Source organism: Mytilus californianus, unplaced genomic scaffold, assembly GCF_021869535.1.
Source record: "Mytilus californianus isolate M0D057914Y unplaced genomic scaffold, xbMytCali1.0.p SCAF_10, whole genome shotgun sequence".
Taxonomy (NCBI): Eukaryota; Metazoa; Mollusca; class Bivalvia; order Mytilida; family Mytilidae; genus Mytilus; species Mytilus californianus.
The window spans coordinates 30,141,690-30,164,639 of record NW_026262582.1 but is presented as its reverse complement, the minus strand read 5'-3'; the positions used below and the strand labels follow the sequence as shown (position 1 = coordinate 30,164,639).

Genomic DNA, 22,950 nt, shown 5'->3' with positions numbered 1-22,950 from the left:
AAGTGCGATGGATTGCATCAACTATATTTTCATTGTTTTCCATGTTCATGTGATCAAAAATGCACTTCAGCGTCAAACCATCGCACTTTGACCATCGCGGTTCGGAATATCATCGCGGTTCACAGTCCCAGATATATAGTAAATTTTTTAGACGTATTGTCTTTCGGGCAAATGCACTTCAGCGTCAGACCATCGCGGTTTGGAGTACCATCGCGTTTCAAAGTCCTAGATATAGAGTAAATCTATTTTATGTTTTGTCCTTCGGATACAAATTAATTCACTTTGGTTAGCGTCGTCCGCCGATTTAACAGTCAACAAATATAAGGGGTAGGGCCGATTACCCTAAAATAAAACTTTCACACTAGGGTCATTTTCAAAAAGTCTATCAATCTTTACTGAGATTCATAGTACCACAGCCCAAAGTGTACACTTTTTTTTTACAATATAATCACTTAATTATAAACATATCACCTATTATAAACACATAAAGATATCTCAAAACCGCGATTATTGCAAACATTTGCTTTTTAATGTTTATTCCTCAACTGTATAAGAAGCCCATCGTTGACCAAAACCACAATTATGTTAAAAGTAACGCCATGAGTTGTCTTTCGGACTCTTAGTTATCCGTTTTGGTTATTGATGTCCTTCGATGCAAAATTTGACAAAAACATATAAATTTCCAAATTGTATCCATATGTCTACAACAGCAACATGTGACGCTGAATAGCATTTTGAGTTTTTGGAAATAAATGCGTAAACTTATCAAAAAACAAATTTAATTATGTGATATATACTTTAATATTAAATTTCAAGTAAAATAAAGATATGTTTTGTATTTTGCGACTTAAAATAACAGAAGTCGCAGCAATCATATCACTTGTGTTATATTGTGATGTAAACGAAGTATGGTGGGAATTACAATAATGTGCCAGAATGTGGTTACACACATCTTCTTTTGGGCTGCTTTCTGTTGATTTATAAAATGGTCTGCTAAATCTCGATTCAAAGTTTGAACTTTTTTGTTGGAATTTATATATTTAGCGTATACATATTATGATCTATTATCGTCCCGAATATTCGTGTAAAATTGGCTGATGCACATTAGTCATCAATTCTAACCAGCCTTCAAAACTCGAAAGTATAGATCACGCACCTAATTGTTATGATTGTTAAAGTCTTCTTCATTTGTCGACTTTATCTTCAATTTATATACTATTGATCTGATAAACTGTGTATATACTTTAACGGCCGGGCTAGTTTTCTAATCGGTTAAGTAGTAGCCTCCCTTGTTAATGTGATAAAGTAATGAGGTATATATATTTCTACTATCTTTATAGTATATTTCATTGTATAATTAAATTTGTAATGCATTTAATATTTAAATATAACAATCTTATATCTTATTATAGTAAAAAACAAGAAAAATTTTTAAGTATTTTTTTCATTAATTACCTGATATCACTTCATAAGTCAAGCGGTCTATTGTGTCTACATTAAATTTGACGTCTACATGTTGATATTGCGTAAATAAAATCGAACTACGTTGACATTTTATAATTCTGATGACTATGAAACATTATATAGAAGCATTGTTAATATATAAACGAGAAATACATAGTACCAATTACAGAAATCAAACTAAATGTCGTTTTCGTTTTTGTCTTGTGATATCAAAATCGAAAAACGAAAACACTTCCGTTTCTCATTTTTTGTTTTAAGATATCAAAATAGAAAAACGAAAGCACTTCCGTTTTTCATTTTTTGTTTTAAGAAATCAAAAACGAATGGACGCAAATATACACAGATCGTACTAATGGCAATTTCTTATTGCCATCTGATGTTGGGTACCGGTTTGACTATACGCTTAGTGCGAGTCTATGTTGTTTTAATTTCTTTAATTACATAAGTTGCTTCCTTTTTAAATTTATATTATTTTAAAATTGTTTTTTTGTTTTTTTATCCAGTGTGGTGACACTAAACCGCACCTGGCTGCACAGAAAAGAAACACAGAAACCGCACCTAATTGCTAAAATTGTTAAAGTCTTCTTTATTCGTCGACTATATCTCAGATTTATATACTTTTGATCTGATAACCGTTGGGTATACTTTAACGGCTGGGCTAGTAGTAGTAACCTACCTTGTTAACGTGATAAAGCATTGAAATATATATATTTCTACTATCTTTATAGTATATTTCATTGTATAATTTAAATTTGTAATTCATTTAATATTTAAATATTACAATTGTATTTCTTATTATAGATAAAAACAAGAAAATTTTTAAGTATTTTTTTCATTAATTACCTTATTTCACTTTATAAGTCAGGCGGTCTATTTTGTCTACATAAACTTTGACGTCTACATGTTGATATTGCGTAAGTAAAACCGAACTACGTTGACATTTTATAATTCCGAAGACTACAAAACATTATATAGAAATATTGTTAATATATAAACGAGAAATACATAGTACTAAATACAGAAATTGAAACTAAATGGTCGTTTTTTCGTTTTTGTTTTGTGATATCAAAATCGAAAAGCGAAAAATGATAACACTTTCATTTTTTGTTTTATGAAAGCAAATATACACGGACCGTACTACTGACAATTTCTTATTGCAATCTGATGTCGGATACCGGTTTGAACATACGCTTTGTGCGAATCTATGTTGTTTTACTTTCTTTAATTACATAAATTGCTTCTTTTTTATTTTATATTATTTTAAAATTGTTATTTTGATTTTCTATCCAGTTTGGTGACACTGCACTGCACCTGGCTGCACAGAACGGAAACACAGAAACCGTCAAGTTGCTGATTAACTATGGTATTGATCTCAATATACAAGGACAGGTCAGTGGATGATAAAAATTGTATTTTTGCCAAGATTTTCTACCATGGTACAGGTAATACAAGTAAAAAACACCTGTTCCTTTGCTCACCCGGTTTGGGTGCCGGATGTAATTAATTATCAAGCATATGCGATATCTAAACATTCAATAGGATTTTAACAAAAACGTATCAGATAAAACAGAGAGAGAATACACCAAGGGGGTATTCTATAATTATAACTGCCACACCCCCCTTCTCCCATCCCCCCTAAAAAAAGAAAAAAACGACGGAAGCACAAGCAGCAATAACAAAACATCACACAGAAAACTAGACTCGGAAATACGAACCCATTAAAAACTAAGATGAACTCGTAATCTGCGGACGGGTATTCAGTGTTACATGTTTCTGTTAAAGACATATGGATACAATATGGAAATTTTATATGTTTTTGTCAAATTTTGCATCGAAGGACATCGATAACCAAAACGAATAACTAAGAGTCCAAAAGACAATACATAGCGTTACTTTCAACATAATTTTGGTTTTGGTCAACGATGAATAAAGGCAATAGTAGTATACCGCTGTTCAATAGTCATAAATCGATTTAACTGAAACAAATCCGGGTCACAAACAAAAACTGAGGGAAACGCCTCAACTATAAGAGGAAACAAAACGGAACAATAGAAACACTGAACTGCTACAACAAACGCCAACATACATAGAAACGGACTATGTGATAACAACTGCCATATTCCTGACTTGGAACAGGACATTTTAAGGACATTTTAAGAAAAAATGGTGGGTTGAACCTGGTTTTGTGGCTAGCCAAACCTCCCGCTTATATGGCAATGTTAAAAATACCGCTAAAATGACAACATTACGTGACAAGAATACAGTGCTAATAAATGCAAGAACATTCAGGACAGAGAAATACATAAATAAACAATATAATTGTCCATTTCAACATGTAAACCACAGAATAACAACGAACACCTAAAATTAATTTACGACAGAACACAAATACAGCACAATAGAATAATGAACTGTGCGTCACACGAATGTATCAACGCCTCAAAAAGTGAGCTATTTATACATTTAAAGAATGAATACTAAAAAGCAAAGATTTGCAAAAAATAATTTAGGACTCTGAACCTAGATGGTACTCCGAACCGCGATGGTCAAAGTGCGATGGTTTGACGCTGAAGTGCATTTTGATCAAGCTGGAATACGATGGTAGCATTGTGCGCTATCTTGTTTAGAGCTACGCCGAAGTAGGTTGGTGGTACCGCTGAAGTGCGATGGATTGCATCAACTATATTATCATTGTTTTCCATGTTCATGTGATCAAAAATGCACTTCAGCGTCAAACCATCGCACTTTGACCATCGCGGTTCGGAATATCATCGCGGTCAACAGTACTTAATATATAGTAAATTTTTTAAACGTATTGTCTTTCGGAAGAAATGCACTTCAGAGTCAAACCATTTCACTTTGACCATCGCGGTTTGGAGTACAATCGCGGTTCAGAGTTCTAGATATATAGTAAATCTTTATATGTACTGTCTTTTGGATACAAATTAATTCACTTTGGTAAGCGTCGTCCGCCGATTTAACAGTCAACAAATAAAAGGGGTAGGGCCGATTACCCTAATTTTTTTTTCACACTAGGGTCATTTTCAAAAAGTCTATCAATCTTTACTGAGATTCATAGTACCACAGCCCAAAGTGTACACTTTATTTTTACAATATAATCATTTAATTATAAACATATCACCTATTATAAACACCTACAGATATCTCAAAACCGCGATTTGTGCAAACTTTTGCTTTTTAGTATTCATTCCTCAACTGTATAAGAAGCTCATTGTTAACCAAAACCAAAATTATGTTAAAAGTAAAGCTATGTATTGTCTTTCGGACTCTGAGTAATCCGTTTTGGTTATTGATGTCCTTCGATGCAAAATTTGACAAAAACATATAAAATTTCCAAATTGTATCCATATGTCTACAACAGCAACATGTGGCGCTGAATAGCATTTTGAGTTTTTGGAAATAAATGCGTAAACTTATCAAAAAAGAAATTTAATTATGTGATATATACGTTAATATTAAATTTCAAGTAAAATAAAGATATGTTCTGTGTTTTGCGACTAAAAAAAACAGAAGTCCCAGCAATCATATCACTTGTTTTATATTGTGATGTAAACGAAGTATGGTGGGAATTACAATAATGTGCCAGAACGTGGTTACACACATCTTCTTTTGGACTGCTTTCTGTTGATTCATAAAATGGTCCGCTAAATCAAGATTTAAAGTGTGAACTTTTTTGTTGGAATTTATATAAATAACGTATACATATTATGATCTAATATCGTCCCGAATGTTCGTGTAATATTGGCTGATGCACATAAGTCATCAATTCTAACCAGCCTTTAAACCTCAAAAGTATAGATCACGCACGTAATTGTTAAGATTGTTAAAGTCGTCTTCATTTGTCAGCTATATCTCTAATTTATATACTATTGATCTGATAAACTCTGTATATACTGTAACGGCCGGGCTAGTTTTCTTATTGGTTAAGTGGTAACCTCCCCTTGTTAATGTGATAAAGTAATGATATATATATATTACTACTATCTTTATAGTATATTTCATTGTATAATTGAAATTTGTAATTCATTTAATATTTAAATATTACAATCTTATATCTTATTAGAGATAAAAACAAGAAAATTTGAAAGTCTTTTTGTTCATTAATTACCTTATATCACTTCATAAGTCAGGCGGTCTATTTTGTCTACATTAAATTTGACGTCTACATGTTAATATTGCGTAAATAAAATTGAACTACGTGGACATTTTGTAATTCTGATGACTATGAAACATTATATCGAAGCATTGTTAATTTATAAACGAGAAATACATAGTACCAAATACAGAATTGAAATAAATGTCGTTTTCTTTTTTGTCTTGTGATATATAACTCTTCCGTTTTTCATTTTTTGTTTTAAGATATCAAAATCGAAAAACGAAAACACTTCCGTTTTTTATTTTTTGTTTTAAGAAAACGAAAAACGAAAGTATTTCAAAACTAAAAACGAATGGACGCAAATATACACGGACCGTACTAATGGCAATTTCTTATTGCAATCTAATGTCGGGTACCGGTTTGACTATACGCTTAGTGCGAGTCTATGTTGTTTTAATTTATTAATTACATAAGTTGCTTCCTTTTTTATTTGATATTATTTTAAAATTGTTATTTTGTTTTTCTATCCAGTGTGGTGACACTGCACTGCACCATGCTGCACAGAAAGGGAACACAGAAACCGTCAAGTTGCTGATTGACGGTGGTATTGATCTCAATATACAAGGACAGGTCAGTGGATGATAAAAAATTGTATTTTTGCCAAGATTTTCTGCCATGGTACAGGTAATACAAGTAAACAACACCTGTTCCTTTGCTCACCTGGTTTGTGCGGTGGATGTAATTAATTATCAATCGTATGCGACATCTAAACATTCAATAGGATTTTAACGAAAACTTATCAGATAAAACAGAGAGAGAATACATCAAGGGGGCATTCGACAATTATACCTCCCCCCTCCCTCCTAAAAAAAACGAAAAAAAAAACGACGGAAGCACAAGCAGCAATAACAAAACATCACCACACAGAGAACTAGAGACTGGGAAATACGAACCCATTAAAAACTGATGTGAACTCATAATCTGCGGACGGGTAAATAGCTCTTGCTCCGAATGTGGCACTCGTCTTGTCGCTTAAGCAATTAAAAATCCAGTAATAAGTTGCACATTGTAATATCACATTGTAGGACATGAAGGCGGGATTGTGGTTACGACAAATGCAACATATCCGTATTCCTATGTGGCAGAGATATTCCATAACGATAAAAAAACATGATGGCGTCAGTGTACCTTTCGAATAGATGACTTCAAAATTATCATTTGCAATGCTTGATGCAATAACTTCCTTTTAAGCAGTAACCCTATCGAGCGAATCATTACAGAAAACGCAATTTCTGGAATATTGCATCAACTATCCTCCATATGCAGGCGCTGCTGGAATGTTGCTGCACTGACAAAAAGCAGATTTAAACGTTATCACTATAAGAGAATATTGTTATGCAACATTTGAAAACAGCTGTAATAAAAGGCAATCGACCTTAACTTTAGAATATGCATCAGCTGAAAAATGTCGACATTTAAAATAAAACTATTATTTGATTGGTTAAAAAAATTCAGAATCTAAGTAAAATAAAAAAAGAAAATAGTTTTTTCACACATTTGACGTCATTCAGCAATATATATTGCCAGGCCGTTGTCAATGAATAAGAATCATAACGAAGTGGGAAAAAAAAGATTCTAGCGTTTTCTTCTTTATTTACATTAAAAGACAACGTCATAAAAAGAATAATTCATCCAATAATATCTTAACTTTGAATTCCAGTAATAATTTTAATTGTTGCAATCGTTATTCTAAAATCTGTGTATAAACCATCTTAACTAAACATACTAACATTCATACAAAAATGTATTTCTCAAAGATTAAGGCAGGACATATGAATGACATCAATACTTTAAACTGAGGTGAATGGAGTTCTCGTTGACAACACAGACAAACAGTAAGGAGAGTAGTGCGCGCTGATCATGTTAGGTCAGAAATGAATACGACATTACTGTAATAATCATGACGGTACGCGGATCTAGCAAATGGAGCATGCCATTCAATATTTAAATCAAGTTAAAGCAACTTTACATGATTGTGACAAATTCACACAATGGAAAAAACTGTATTGTGTCATAATAACTGTATGGTTTATAGCTTCGACAACTGGTATCCGTAAATGTTGAGGTATACTACATCTTATTGTCGGATTTAAGCTTTATAAATGTAAATAAGGTTGCCGTGCCATACCTCTATTCACCACTACCTCAGAGTGTTATAACATATCAAATTCACATTTTAATGTTAAATGTTAACTTGCAGGATAGTGATGATCGTCTTTCAATTTTAATCCATTTTTGGCAGCGTTTTGCTGTTATGTGGTGTACAACAAACGTATATGACGTGTCTAATGTTAAAAGTGTTCTAGAAGGCAATATTCTAATTGAGGAATTGACCGATTTCTGATAGAAAACAATGTCTGATTTCACAAGAATATTAGTATTACACTATCGTCAATTCTAAATTTTGATTGATATTCGTTTTTGTTTATTTGAATGTTAAATCATTTTATAACCTGGATTGCTCCTTTAGTTATCTTCATTAAGTCAGACATATCCTTGTATCGGTATGTACTAATGACAATTTCTTACTGATATCTGATATCGGCTACGGGGTTGACTATACGCTTTTCGCGAGATCATTTTGTTTTACCCTCTTAAATGACATAAATTGCACCCTTTGTCATTTCATATTATGTTAAACCTGTTATTTTTTTTTTCTATCCAGGTTGGTGATACTGCACTATTCATTGCTGCATGGAAAGGGAACACAGAAATCGTCAAGTTGCTGATTGACGCTGGTATTGCTATCCATTTACAGAATCGGGTTAGTGAATGATCAATCAAACTGAAAAAAAATATCAAACAAATGTCAATATCTGCAATAGCAAAACCCAATTTTAATGCATCATATGTGAATGCCTAACTGTACAAATTTAGCTATTCTGTTGTGTGTTTTTGTACTTTTTTGTCATATAGCTCCTGAGGTTGCTGCCTGCTTACGCAAACCTCTCTTTCGAATGTTAAGGTTTCGGACGTTCCTGATAGAGGTGAATGTAGAAAAGCGCTTCGAAAGCACAACATGTTTAAGTGTTTTTGTTTTTATTTAATGTCATTTAAAACTGAATTAACATTAGCGATCGGTCACATTTGCATATCTTCCATGGACAAATTTAGAGTGCAGGACAATGCAAACGTTCGTGGACCCAAACAAATAATACCCTATAGTTGAGGTTACAAAATGTCGATTGTACATACTCGAATACACAAGGTTCTATTTTGACAATAAATAGGCTACAACCTTAGGAGCTATATGACAAAAAAGTACACAAACACACGACAGGATAGCTAAATTTGTACTAGTAATGAATTTTACAATCAATGAAAATGTAACTATAAATGAAATAATATCATACGAAATAAAAAAAAAATCCTTGTTCAATATGCCCAAACCAAGTGAAAATTAATCAAGGGGAACACTGATATAATTACTCGAAATTACGTAAACTGCACTGTTAAAAATATGACACAAGAGACGATGATTGTGTATCTAGTACGACATTGTTTCATTGCATGCGAAAGCACCAACTCGTTTAAGTCTACTGTAGAAAAGGCCGATTCCCCTGAACAATGCCGAAAATAACCTAAATTAAATCGTACACTACCATTTATGGCAAAATAAAAAAATCATATTTTTACAATCGATTCTTAAGGTCTACTGCAAATTGAAACAATAAAAAGACTGATCGAATGGAGTAAGCAAAACAACTGCAAGAGACACATTGTAAGAACAATTTAGAAGAACCTATTAACCAGTAGCGAAGGAGATATTTTTAAGAGGAATGCTTGATTGGTAACCATATGCCAAAGAAGTAGGTTAGATTATACAACTATCAAAGAAAAGAGGCTCCTTGATGAATTTAGAAATATATGAAAGCATACAGTTGTCAATGTATATAATAATAAAATATTGAGAAACTCTCTTCAAATCAGTTAAAACACTTATTGATAAGTATTGTCTATTACAATTAAAAATAGGGAGATATTCAATTGATATCTTATCTGTAAAACATTCTAAAACTAGGTATAAATTTAAAAAAAAAATGATGAAACTAATTTACGGACTAAAAGTATCAATGAAAAACCGCAAAATAACAGATATATGGTGGGAAAAACATTAATAAAACCCAATTCACTTGGTATAGAAAGATTAAAAACAGAAGCAATACGGAATAACTTCCTTCTTTTTGGTACTGAAGTTAAAAAAATTGTTATTCAATACAATTTGATAAAGGACTTTCCGTTTTGAATTTTCCTTGGAGTTCGGTATTTTTGTTATTTCATTTTTTATACTGATCATCATAGTGTATCCTTAAAACTACAAATGTCCAGAACTACAAAAGGGCAGGGATATTGGAAATTAAATGATAGTGTCATAAATGATCAAATAACATCTTATACAAGAAAAGCAAATGAATCAAAAGCCCTTAATATTCTATGGGATAATTGAAGTTTGAGATAAAACAATTCAATTTTGTAAATTAAAATAAAAAAATAAAAAAGAGTAAAATTCATGCTTTCGAAAACGAATCAAAAGAATTGAATAACGAAATTCATGCAACCTCTAATTTGTGTGGTAATAAACATTTGATAAATAAATCAAAAAGTCGAGAAGCAATGAGCGGATCTGTAAAAATGAAAGGCAATCAAATAAGATCACGTATAAAAAGGCTTGAAGAGGGGGACAGATAAATCATCGTATTTCTCAGGGCTTGAAAAAAAACTAGAGGATGTAAAAAAAAAACATTACTCGATGTATCATAAAAACAAAAATATAGTTACTGAACACGTGAAATTACATATCCTAGAAGTAAACTATTACGAAAAATGGTATTCGTCTACGAATTCAAATATTGAAAATACTATAAAATATTTAAAAGATTTTAAAAATTGCCCAAATGTAAGTGAATGAGAAAGCAGTTTATGTAAATATAATTCCACAGTTCAGGAATGTGCAAATGCAACATTCAAAATATAATCAAATAAAGCTCTTTATATAGACGAACTGAATGTTGAATTCTACGGTTACATTTGGGAAGAAATAAAAAAAACTATTGTATCCGTTTTTAATTTTAAGAAGCTATATAACTTATATACATATAAACATGATAAAAAGACTATCTATGTTATCAAATAACAATTGTCCTATAACCTTGTAAAGTTATGATGTAACATTATAAGCTTATGAACTTGCCCAAAGATTAAAATAAGTCTCAACAAAAAATCATTCATTATGACCAAAAAAGGCTACATAAAAAAAAAAGATGGATTCGTTTTAATATAAGACAAATACTAGATCGAATTAATTACCCAGATTTAAAGTAGATAAAGGTATCTTTTTTGTAGATTTGTCTCAAACTCCCTTGAGTGGCCATTTATGTAAGAAACTTTAAAAAACCATTTTAAAAGTATTTGTATAAGAAATGTTCAAACAATGTAAACGATCATAAAAAGGGTGTATACTTTATAACGGTAGGGTTTCAAGTACTTTTGTTATTTTTCGTGGGATTCGTCAAGGATGACCCATACATTCTTTAGCGTTTGTTTTAATAGTTGAAAGTAATGCAAATAAATCAAGACAAAATAAAAGTCTGAAAGGACTGGAAGTAAATTTAGATGGTAAAAACTGCTCCAATAAAATATGTCAGCTTACTGACGATACAACCTTGTTTCTGAAATCGTCAAAAGATGTTAAATTATAAGTAGATATCATTAAAACCTTAGGTATCTTTTTAGGACTAAAGTTAAACCGAAACAAAACAGAAAGATTTTTACGGTGAAATATTAAGAGTAGTAAAGACCAATAAAGAGTATACACTGAACCCATTTAAAGTCCTGGTTTTTACTTTGGGTATAACAATCAAATATGTCAAAAACTTAATACCAATAAACAGCTAGCAAATTGTGAGAAAATGATATCATACTGGACTAGAAAAAACTTAACATTAATATGACAGTTGTCAAATCATCAATTCTTCCAAATTAAGCAATGAAACCTCAAACATGTAAATAACAAAGAACATAATACAAAAGTTTAAAACTAGTGTATACCACTTTATATATAAAGTGAAAAAGACAAAGTAAAGTGAACAACGTTATGCAAGAAATATTGGGAAGGTGGACAAACAGTGATAGACATATATCTGTATCTAAACAGTAAAGGTTAAAAATGTACAAAGACAAATACAAAGAACACTATAACACGTTATTAAGATGATAAAAAAGCGTCCGTACCTAGAATTTATACTTCAAGACCGTCATGTTTTATTTGTGAAGTTGATACAGAATATTTATTAACAATGTCTTGGTATCTTCCGATTAACTTTTTTAACAATGAAATTTAAATGTGTTTAAACCAAATAGACGTCTGCTTAATTCACTAATGTTATGATATCAAGTAGCATTAACAAGTGCAGGCTGGTAATTGATATTCTATTTTATCGTTTTCCTTTGTTCTAAAGCGACCCCTCATGTGAAATTATGTAGGATAGAGGTCATTTTGGCCCTTTTGAATGTAATACAAGTTCAGGATCTACGAAGAAACATAAGTTCGAATCACAATTTGTTATTCGGATTAAATGTGCACTATTGATGAGTGCAAATCCAGTGCATTTTTTTTTCATTTTAAAGTAGGTCAAAATATTAGCCATGGTACATATTATACATGTAAAAAACACCTGTTCCTTAACTCACCTAGTTTTCATGCTGTATGTACAACACAATAAATCCTATAGGAAATGTTAATATTCAATAGGATTTACGAATTCCTTTATTACTTTCTCAACACTTTACAGGATAAAAAAAAAGATAAGGGATATAATCGGGGCATTCTTCGATTATAAGGCCAATAAAAACAGACAATACCATGGTCAAAAAGATAAACAACAGAAGGACAGACAACAATAGCATCACAAATCAAACTAAAGACTGGGCAACATGTACCCTACCAAAATATGTGGTGGTCCGGAAAGGTAAGCAGTTCCTGCTTCAAATGAGGGACCTATAATATTGCTTCAGCAAGTTAAAATCCGGTAAGATTTTCTTTCTAAAATATTACAACATAGAAGATAAGGACAAAATTGTGCGGAAGACACATTGGACATACCCGTATTCCTATGTAACGAAGATATTCTATAACTGTCAACCAAACCAAGATGGTGTCCCTAAACCTTTCGAATGGATGTTTTCAACTTTACAGCTTGGAACCCTTGATGCAATAGCTGCCCCGTATCGACGGCATCATTATAAGAAACACAACCCCTGGACTAAAGTATCAACTGGCCTATATATACTCGGTTTGTAACCGCTGCTGGAATGTTGCTACTGGACTGTAGATCAAAACGTTCTGATTATAAGCCAATGTTATTATGTAACATTTGAAAAAACTGGATTTTTTGGCAATAGAACTTTACTCAGCTAGAAAACGTTATAAGTTGATTGGTTGCCTTGTTTACTGTGATTTCCAAGTTTAATAAAAACAATTTTCTTCAGACAAAAATGGTTAGTTAACTCATCTAACGTCATTAAACAATAGATGCTATCAGGTCATTGTCAATGAATTTAGGAGGTGATCTCAGAGAAAACCATGCAAAATGGTCCAGAGGCAATGTTGTCCAAATTGTATATAACTTGGACAGTAAGTTGCAGCATGGATAAGCTTTCAAATGACAAAGTATTTTTTCGCAAAAATTCAAGATGGCTGTCACACGGAGTCCATCTTGAAAAATCATACCTTACTCAAAATGGCTTAAAAATGACAACAAAACAAAGGCAAATCAGAACAATTATTTTTTGAAGTTGGCAATTTGCCAAAAAAATGAAAATTCCCAAAATTCTCAAATTTTAAAAGTATATAGCTCCTAAAATAACACTTAATTTTTTAAATCAATATTATGAATTAATAAAAACAGGGGTGGGCTCATAAACTATTCAGCATTTATCCCTTAACTGCTCGAGTGAAAATTACTTCACTTAAATAGTGCCTTAATAAAGAATCATTAATGTATGCCAGCAAGTTCATTTTCTTTTTAATATGAATTTTCTAAAATAACTATTTAAAAAAAAGGGGGGGTGGATGAATATACAATGTACATGCATTTTCTGTATGGGAAAGCTTTTCAATTTAAAAATATTTTTCAAAATAAAAGTTTTCTGTTGTTAGAAACTAATTGAAAAATATTTGGTACAGTTATCAGTTTTTTTCTTCAAAAAATGTGGCCTGGTTTATATTTTACAAAAACAGATCAAGAAAAAACCATAGTAAAACTTGAGTGAAAACCAAGATTTTGTTAAACATTTTCAAAGGGCATTCAAAATAGTATTTAAATTATTTCTAATCTGACACAAACTATTAATACATTAATATCCAAATCAGAAAAATCTAAGTAACCAATTTAAAGGGTAAAACAAGCTGATATGAACTGCTCCTGAAATTTAACAAAAACCAAAATAATTCTTTCATCCAGGCGCCTATCTAAATAAAATGAAAATGCAAAGTATTACATCATTAACTTGAAAGTCAATAAAAAATCTTCAAGACGAACAAATCTTGCATGCTTTTATCTTGGCAATATACCCTTGGTTTGTGTGAACAGTATATAGATCAGAAAAGGCGAAAAAATGCTGTAGATATTTCTTTTTCATTAATAATTGTGTTTAATATAAAAATGTATACCTTTATAATTCCTTAATAAACATATATTTATCTACAAATGATCTATAAAAGAATAACAAAAATAATAGAAAATATATTTTTCTAACTTTTAGCTAATTAGTATGCAAATATTAATAGCCAAACATGCATATCAAGGAAAAAGCCCTTTTTTGTTGTCAGCATCTTAGTATAATAATTCTTCTATCCAAGACTTTTAGCATACTCATATTCAGCCGATAATAATTTTTACAGATCATAAAACATAATTTTCCCTTTTGTCCACATATTTAATAGATATAGGAAGATGTGGTATGAGTGCCAATGAGACAACTCTCCATCCAAGTTATAATTTATAAAAGTAAACCATTATAGGTCAAGGTACGGCCTTCAACACGGAGCATTGGCTCACACCGAACAGCAAGCTATAAAGGGCCCCAAAAAGTTACTAGTGTAAAACCATTCATACGGAAAAACCAACGGTCTAATCTATATAAAAACGAGAAACGAGAAACACGTATGAACTACATAAACAGACGACAACTACTGTAATCAGATTCCTGACTTAGGACAGGTGCAAACATTTGCAGCGGGATTAAACGTTTTAATGGTACCAAACCTTCTCATTTTTCTGTAACAACAGTATAACATCACAACATAGAAAAACACACTATCAAATATCAATTGGAAGGCTTAACTCAATCAAAAAACGTAAATCAACACTCAATGAACGAATAAATTTGACCTGTGACACCTGAATGCAAATACACAGTTAATAAAAAATTAAAAGGGATAAATAATTAAAGTCAAGAGTAAATAAACAGGTCTAACAAAGTTAAAGTATGATATCACTGTGAAATGTCAAACAATTTTTAGAAAATCATCACTTTTGAAGAAACCTGCGTCATATTATACACAGGTAAATAAAAATAAGCATATTAACAAAACATGCAAAAGCAGATGTGGAGTATATTTTTACAAGACAGCATCCCAACAACACAAAATAAACAAGTTTTTTTAAGAAACAAGCAGTTTTCAATAACAGACAAGTTTCTACACAATAGTTCAAGCTCTAAATTACCCAGTCTGGAAAAGATATGAATATATTTAGATATGACTAACAATTAAAGATCTCATATATCAACAAAAATTAAAAAAAAAAAAAAAGAATTATAATGGTTATTTTGAAACTTAGTTTACTCATCATGCTCAATTACAAACAGGATAATTCGTGAAGGAATATATGTTTAAATTTTAATTAAAAGGTAGATTTTATACACAAGAAAGTTCAGTAAAAATAACATCTAGTACATACTAACGATACAATGTGCCAATAGACTTCACACAAAAATTATGCCAAGATAAAAATATTCATTAACATTTGCAGACCTACTACATGTACTACTATTTTCCTGCAGAGAAATTTAAACTTGTGATAATCTCATATAAAGGGTTCATACATTTCATGCAATAACTTTCTTGTTTGCCTGGACATTCACTTATATATTAAAACTGAGAAAAAAATCATTGAAGTTATGGGTGTGTAAAACTTGAACGCATGTGATCATGAAGATTTGTCATTTTGTCGTATCAGGGCCTTTATACCTGACTGTACGATATGAGTTTTGCTCTTTGTTGAAGGCACTACGGTGAGAAACAATTATCTTGATTATGTAGAAATGTATCACTTAGAGGCAATAGCCATGATTAAATTTAACTAAGCAGTTCTTTCCTCATTATTGAATCATAAGTACATTTGCAATAAAAAATGTTTATATTATTTTTTTTGAAAGCAAGAAAAGATTTTTTACAAAGCAAATAACACTTATATATTTTGGGTAACCGTTTAATAGGACTGGCATTGTTTGACTAACATAATACATAAGCCTCAACTCCTTTATTCTGAAGCACTATTATTTAGAACTAACTTACTTGAAATTTCTAATAACCAAAATTAAGGTCAGCCTTATAAGGGCCACCAAACAAGGATGTTGGAGTCCTATAGTTTTCAATTGTCTGTCTGCCTGTATGTTAACATTTTTGGTAAATGGAACATCAAATGTTTGGGTAGGACGCTGTTGAAATTTGCAAGTAGACCATATTCTGAATTATTTTCTGGTGTCAAAAGTTACATACAATGATACCCATGGCATGAATATGTATTGCTTTGTTTGTATCTCCAGTATTTATGATTTCTGTATGTGCCTTTCACAAGTATGTACAAATGGATCCCTTCCTAACATGTCAGTTTTCTAGCTAGTTCGTTTTCATAGCTGCACCATGTACATTCATTTACAATGCAATAATTGCTTTATGTTTGCTTCAATTGTATGTCAAAACGTTAATGGTCACTATCATAAAGCTTCAAACTTTTAATTCGATAGCTGCATCTTGCTTGTTACGTCACTATATGTATCTCTGATGTCAAAAACAAATTTGATTTCTATATATCGTTTTATAAATAAAGTTCTGTTAGACAGAAACCACATATATCAAAATTGTCAAAATCAAATTAGAATTTACCGATACTTTTTAGCCATCATTGGTTGTGACTTTATTAAGTGTATTGTAAAATTTTATGCAGTTTTGTGAAGTTTGAGTTAAATGTGGTTAAGTTATTACTTCTGTCAAATAGAATTAGGAAAGCAAGTGTGTACAAGCATGGAAATAATTTGTGGATGGCGTTGCCACTTGAAATACATAAGCTGTAATATAAAAAAGGAGTATTCCATCTTCATAAAATCCTCCGGCACCAATCCCCAAACCCCAATCCATGAAGGATCAAATGGTCGTCCCTTTATTGTTAGCATATTTAAAATAAAAAATAAATTAACAAATTCAGTTCAATTCAAGCATTTTTATTGTATGATATATTACAACTAAAGCATAAATTTAGAATGTATTGATGGCATATATAAAATCATGGATGATACAAGTACACTGTTATTTTTTATCAAAATGTTATCGACATGTACATATTTTGGTTTAAAATATACCTTATAACACTGAGAAAATATACATTTTTGTGAGATTAGTAGTTTCCCTTTGCCTTATTTTTTTTTAGATGGTGGGCTCTGTGATAATACATTTCTTTGTATATGTATTACTAAGCATGAGGCGCAGGGGCACTGCCACAAAATTCTACACCTATTGATAAACATAGATTTGTATTCAGATTTATTTCTTTAAAACAATCAAAATAACAGTTTTAACTTTTATATCGTGTACATCATTTGTACCCGTCGTCGTGATCGAAAGTATTTCATTCCTCCATTTCTATGTAAGTAATGATGAACAGACTGATATATTGCTTATTATATTTGTTTCATTATAGAATAACCAATATTGTCATTAATTGTCATTTGTAACATTTCAAATGTCAAGCCTGCATGGTTCTCCTTTAGTCAAGAATGACATTAAGCTGTCCTTACGGTTTCCAAGTCGTTTTCTCGCTATTTTGGTAATTGTTTAGGAATTAACAATCGGGGTTTTTTGTTTACATGGTCAAATTCAGAAATCATAAACCGGTATCGACGATTTGCAGCATCAACAACAAGAAGTTGCGTACCCGTTTTGTAAAACGTTGGATACAGATTTGGAGGGCAATCGTTTACAACATAAAGGTTTTAATGACTTTAAATTGCAAATTTCATGGTAATAGACCATGCAATAATGCATCTTTAGATTCTGAATCTAAACAGGATGTATTATTTTGATTGTAAACTACGAAATGAATTCGGAATTACGATACGAAATATCTTTAGATTATCAAGTTGCAGTAACTATTCATGTATTTACCTTTGAACCTGTAAAGTGATTCAATATTATCGATAATTGTTGTACTCGTGTCATTTAGCATGACATTATGTTTTGTTTTACGTCTTATTTTGTACTTGTTTACAAAGAGGGATGCTGATTTCTTAAGTCAATATAAAAGCACCTGTTCGACTTGTTAAACTTTTTTCTTCGTAACTGGATTCATAATTCATTTTCTAATCTAAATTTTCATTAGCATTTGCTAAAACGTAATTAAATAGTGCAATTAATCGTCTTGATCAAGTGTTTTCCTGTCAGGTGTGTCGATCTACTTGTACAAGTGATTAGCGATCTTTGGCCGGATATTCCTCAGGGCTTCTGCAATAAGGACCCTTTGGATTATAATACAATAAGGGTTATGCAATTGATTGTAATTGCTAACAAAAATGGCGGCGGCTAACGATACGAAAACAAATTTTGACAATGGCGGGGATCATTTGACGATGGCGGAAGATATTTTAACGATGGCGATGCGCCATCATAAAACAGGTCATGGAGATTCCTATGTAAATAAACACACAACTACAATGTCTCTAAGACACAACTACGAAATATACCTGTAAAGCCAACTTCCCTTTTAAATAATAATTATGGAAAAGATACCGAGCTATAAAATTTGCAAGGTTGAGCTTTAATGTTATCTCTCAAATTATTTTCTTTAAATTTCAACTAAAATGAACTGACACAATATAGTTAGCTGGTCTATCACATCTGGAACAAACTATATTGACAGTATACTATTCCCAAATTACCCCAAACATTTTTTATATAGGATTCACCGTTCAAATCTATAAGGGTATGCCTAAAAAGCCTACCCGTTAAAACGTTTTATTATTGACACTTTTTATAACAATTAACAAAGCATGACAGGATTGTAGGTCTGTCAATTCACTTGTTATACTCCATATAAAGAATTAGCAAAAGAAGAAAGACAATAATCCTGGGCGGAAGTCTTTACACATGCATACTTTTGTGTTTGGCCTATATATACATGTATATTTCGCATGTTATTTATATTGGAGACATATGATACACTGATGATATAAACATGAAACTACTGATCCTTACCTGCACCAACAAGAATATACAGTCCACTTTCCACCCATATTACTTTTGCTGTTTGTGCCTGGATACCTCTTTTAACTTTAGCTGTGCTATTAGTTGAATGGAATGTTGATTGACATCTTCTTTGTTGTCGTCTCCAATATATATAAGGATTGTCTCTATCACGTCTATGTTTTGGACAAATATACGTATCAAGAGTTGAAGAATCCAGTAAAAACTTTCCATATCTATACAAGATAAGAAGGCCCTCTGATATTTGTAAATCTGCATCACAGGCTAGCCCACGAAGATGCTTCGAAACTGGCTTCTCACATTTCAAAATGTGTATGATATCCTCAGATGATGCATTATAATGGGAGCTACCACAAGGAGAAAAATTTTTGTGATATATTACATCAGTAGGGTACCTTTATCTATTCTTTGACTGTATAAGACCTCTCTTATTACACATGCATATTATTATAATCAAGTGTGACAACTTTGGCGTTCTCAACTAATTTGCTTCATGTTACTTCTTTATTGAAGAAATCACATTAGGGGAGATAACTATAAGAAAAAGCTTTTAAAAGATTTTCCATGAAATTGGGGTCTTCCATGAGGACAGTTTACTGTCATTTAACTATATTGAAAAGCAATAATATATTATTCATTTAATGAGAAATGTGTTTTTACCACAAACCGTAAAATTTTGATGGCAATTTTTGTCCTTAAAACTTTTTATTTATAAAAATTTCAAATGTCAATTTCAAGTGTCACCAAACTTTCAAGTGTCACCAAACTTTCGAGGCATCATACTTTAAATTGTTGGATTTCAATGTAAAGAAAGTTGCCGTGTCATACTAACCTTATATTCATCAATAAGTGTTCAGGACACAACAATATCAATGCTTCATTACATCTGTTAAAATTTGACTTAACAGGATATGTATGATCAATATATATCTAGCATCTGTATTATTCAAATGTTAAAATCAAATACACCCGTGACGTAAATCTTTTTTCAATTCTCAATTATTTTTTCAGGAATGGAGAGTTATTTTCGATTGTTCATCTTCATTCATCCAGACGTTTTGCCCTTTGAATGTTTCCATGGGCACTTTCTTAAAAAGTGTTCACCCATGAAAATAATTCTAGAGGAAGTAACGCAATATTGAACATGTTGAATGAAGATGAAAACTTACTAAAACGGCTGATACTGGATTTTTTTTAAATTGGGATCGTAGTAATGCAATGAACACCAAATATCTCATTATTAACAAACAGCTTTTATTTGAGAGTCGTAATTCAATCGTATAATATATAGTATCGTATTCAATAAAATTCTACAGCATTATCCGCAATTTATTTTCCGGGATGCAAATATTGGCTGATTTTCTGTCAGGAATAGTATCCAAGTGGGTAAAATATTTTCCATTGGGTGCCATTCCTCTTCTGTGCATCTACAAAATATCAAATGTGTTGACTCAGTTGAATTCTTTTGTAACGACTGAACACATTAACATTATTCAATAATGAAAATTAGAGAAAATATATTTCACTTTAAGATTTGCTTTAATGATACCGTTTAAGATATATTTCCTTGAAATTCAAAATGTTGTATTTTAATTTTGTACAGCAAAAATCGTTTGTTGCATTTCGATTTATACATTAAAAACAGAAAAAACTACTCGGATAGTTTGTACAATATTATTGTGGTTTAATAGAATAAATTATTGTTCAAGAAACTCAAACGATCAAAATGTCGTATTCGGTATATTATTTGATTGTTCGTTGTTATAATTTGAATATAGCACTAATGAATAGAGTTTGAAGGTGTATGGATAGCATTTGAATAAGGCTTGTGTTAAATATTGGGCGGGGTTTTTATTCAATTTTCAACAGAAACACATAACATAATCGAATTCAGTCACAGTTGTTATATATCCAGTGGCAAATATAACAGTTATAATGACAGTGCAAATGACGGCGTTAATCTTGAAATATTTAAATTAAGTTAAAGACATACAAAACGGAATTCAGAAATGTTTTTAATCATGCGGTTGTTTTTTCTAAAACCTTTTTGCTTTCTTTCTGATAATAGTGAAGAATGAAAAATACTTTCAGTTTGCTTGTATTGCTATTTAAGACTCATCTAAAAAAACTGCATAATATCTTTGTTCGTTGTAATGAGCAAGGGGAAAGAAAAAAATGTATTGCATGAAACACTGTGTTCTTGTTTAATTTTGTTTCATCTAATATAATTGTTTGCAGTATAGAATCACATGTTGTTTCCGATATGACTTATAAACGAGCACACCCTTATAAGTTATATACCTATAATAGAGTGTTACATACCTGTGAATTTATTCTACTTGTACCATTTTTAATTTTTCTCAGACGATTATATATCCAATATTTATCAAACGAAAAAATACACATCCATTTACATAATATATGCATAAATACTAGGTTTTTTTTTCTCTACCAAAAGACACAAATAAATATCCTTTCAATCCCATTACAAGAAAGATTTGCGAATCCAATGACTTAAAACATAAATATGGATGAATTTTATTCAAATTCTTTTTATAGTAATTATTCTACAGTTCATAAATACTTCATTTAGTGAGTAGATGGTCAGCTTGATCTTAAATTTTGACTGCGGATTATTGGGTACAACACGGGGAAAATGAAAAGACAACCATTACAAATGAAATAAAATTCTTTAAAATGTTATAATCTGAGATTCGTTCTAAATATTCAAGGTGCATTTTCAATTAGCTCCATTATTTCACAGGAATGGACAGTTATTTAGACTTTCTCTATAACTTAAACCATGTTTATTGCAATTTTTCAGTTTGATTTAGTGTACAACATATTTTGTGATATATCACCTTTATGATTCCATAAATGACACATTCATGATATAACATCCTTATTTCCCTGTCTGTAACTAAGGGAAGTTGACATTTAGAATTCCGGAATGTATTGAAATGTTATTTATCCAATAATAAGCTAAATACTAACATGTTGCACCTACATATAGAAATCTTCAATTGATCAATCTGTATTACATTCTGAGGCTGTTTACGTTCGACACCAGAAGTATACCTATGACGTCACCTAGTTATGTTGCCAAAGAAATATAACATCATGTCGAGGAATGTTTTTTTAAGGACAATTTTTAAATCGAAATAATGACTAAAATTGAATGATTTGTTTATTTTTCATAGAGATACATATATTGTATTTGAAGCTTTCCGGACGTCCATCGGTAATTTTAATGTCGCAAATATTCGTTTATCTGTCGCCACGGAAACTCCATTTGCGACAGTAACTAACCAAAGGACGTCCGCAAAGCTTCAAATACAATACAGTTATGTCTTAAGTATATTATATATTCGTTTTTCATTTTGAATATACGAGGCATTTTATAATATGGATTGCTAATTATTTATTTGTATTAAGTCACACTAAATACATGCAATATGTACTAATGGTACTTTCTTATTGCAATTTGATATCGACTACCGGGTTGACTATAAAAAATAGTGCGACACTGCATTGGTTGGCTTTGTTTGATAACATAAGTTGTTTCTCTATCATTCAGCGTTATGTTAAAACTGTTGTATGTTTTTTTTTTATATCTAGAATGGTGAAACTGCACTTCACATTACTGCAACTGCATGGAACGGGAAAACAGGAATCGTCAAGTTGCTAATTGACGCTGGTATTGATCTCAATGTACAGGAAAAGGTCAGTAGTAGATAAATCAAACTGATTCCTTTTTTAATTAACCTTG

General features: G+C 31.2%; 1 protein-coding gene across 1 annotated transcript in view; it reads left to right on the top strand.

Moving 5' to 3' along the window:
- The window catches only part of LOC127717917 (putative ankyrin repeat protein RF_0381), a 183,437-nt gene that overhangs the window by 138,991 nt on the left and 21,496 nt on the right, over positions 1–22,950 (top strand). Inside the window, exons 6-9 of the mRNA XM_052223783.1 lie at positions 2,755–2,853; positions 6,113–6,211; positions 8,307–8,405; positions 22,800–22,904. Of these exons, the coding sequence (XP_052079743.1) occupies positions 2,755–2,853; positions 6,113–6,211; positions 8,307–8,405; positions 22,800–22,904 (402 nt within the window). The remainder of the gene's footprint in view (positions 1–2,754; positions 2,854–6,112; positions 6,212–8,306; positions 8,406–22,799; positions 22,905–22,950) is intronic.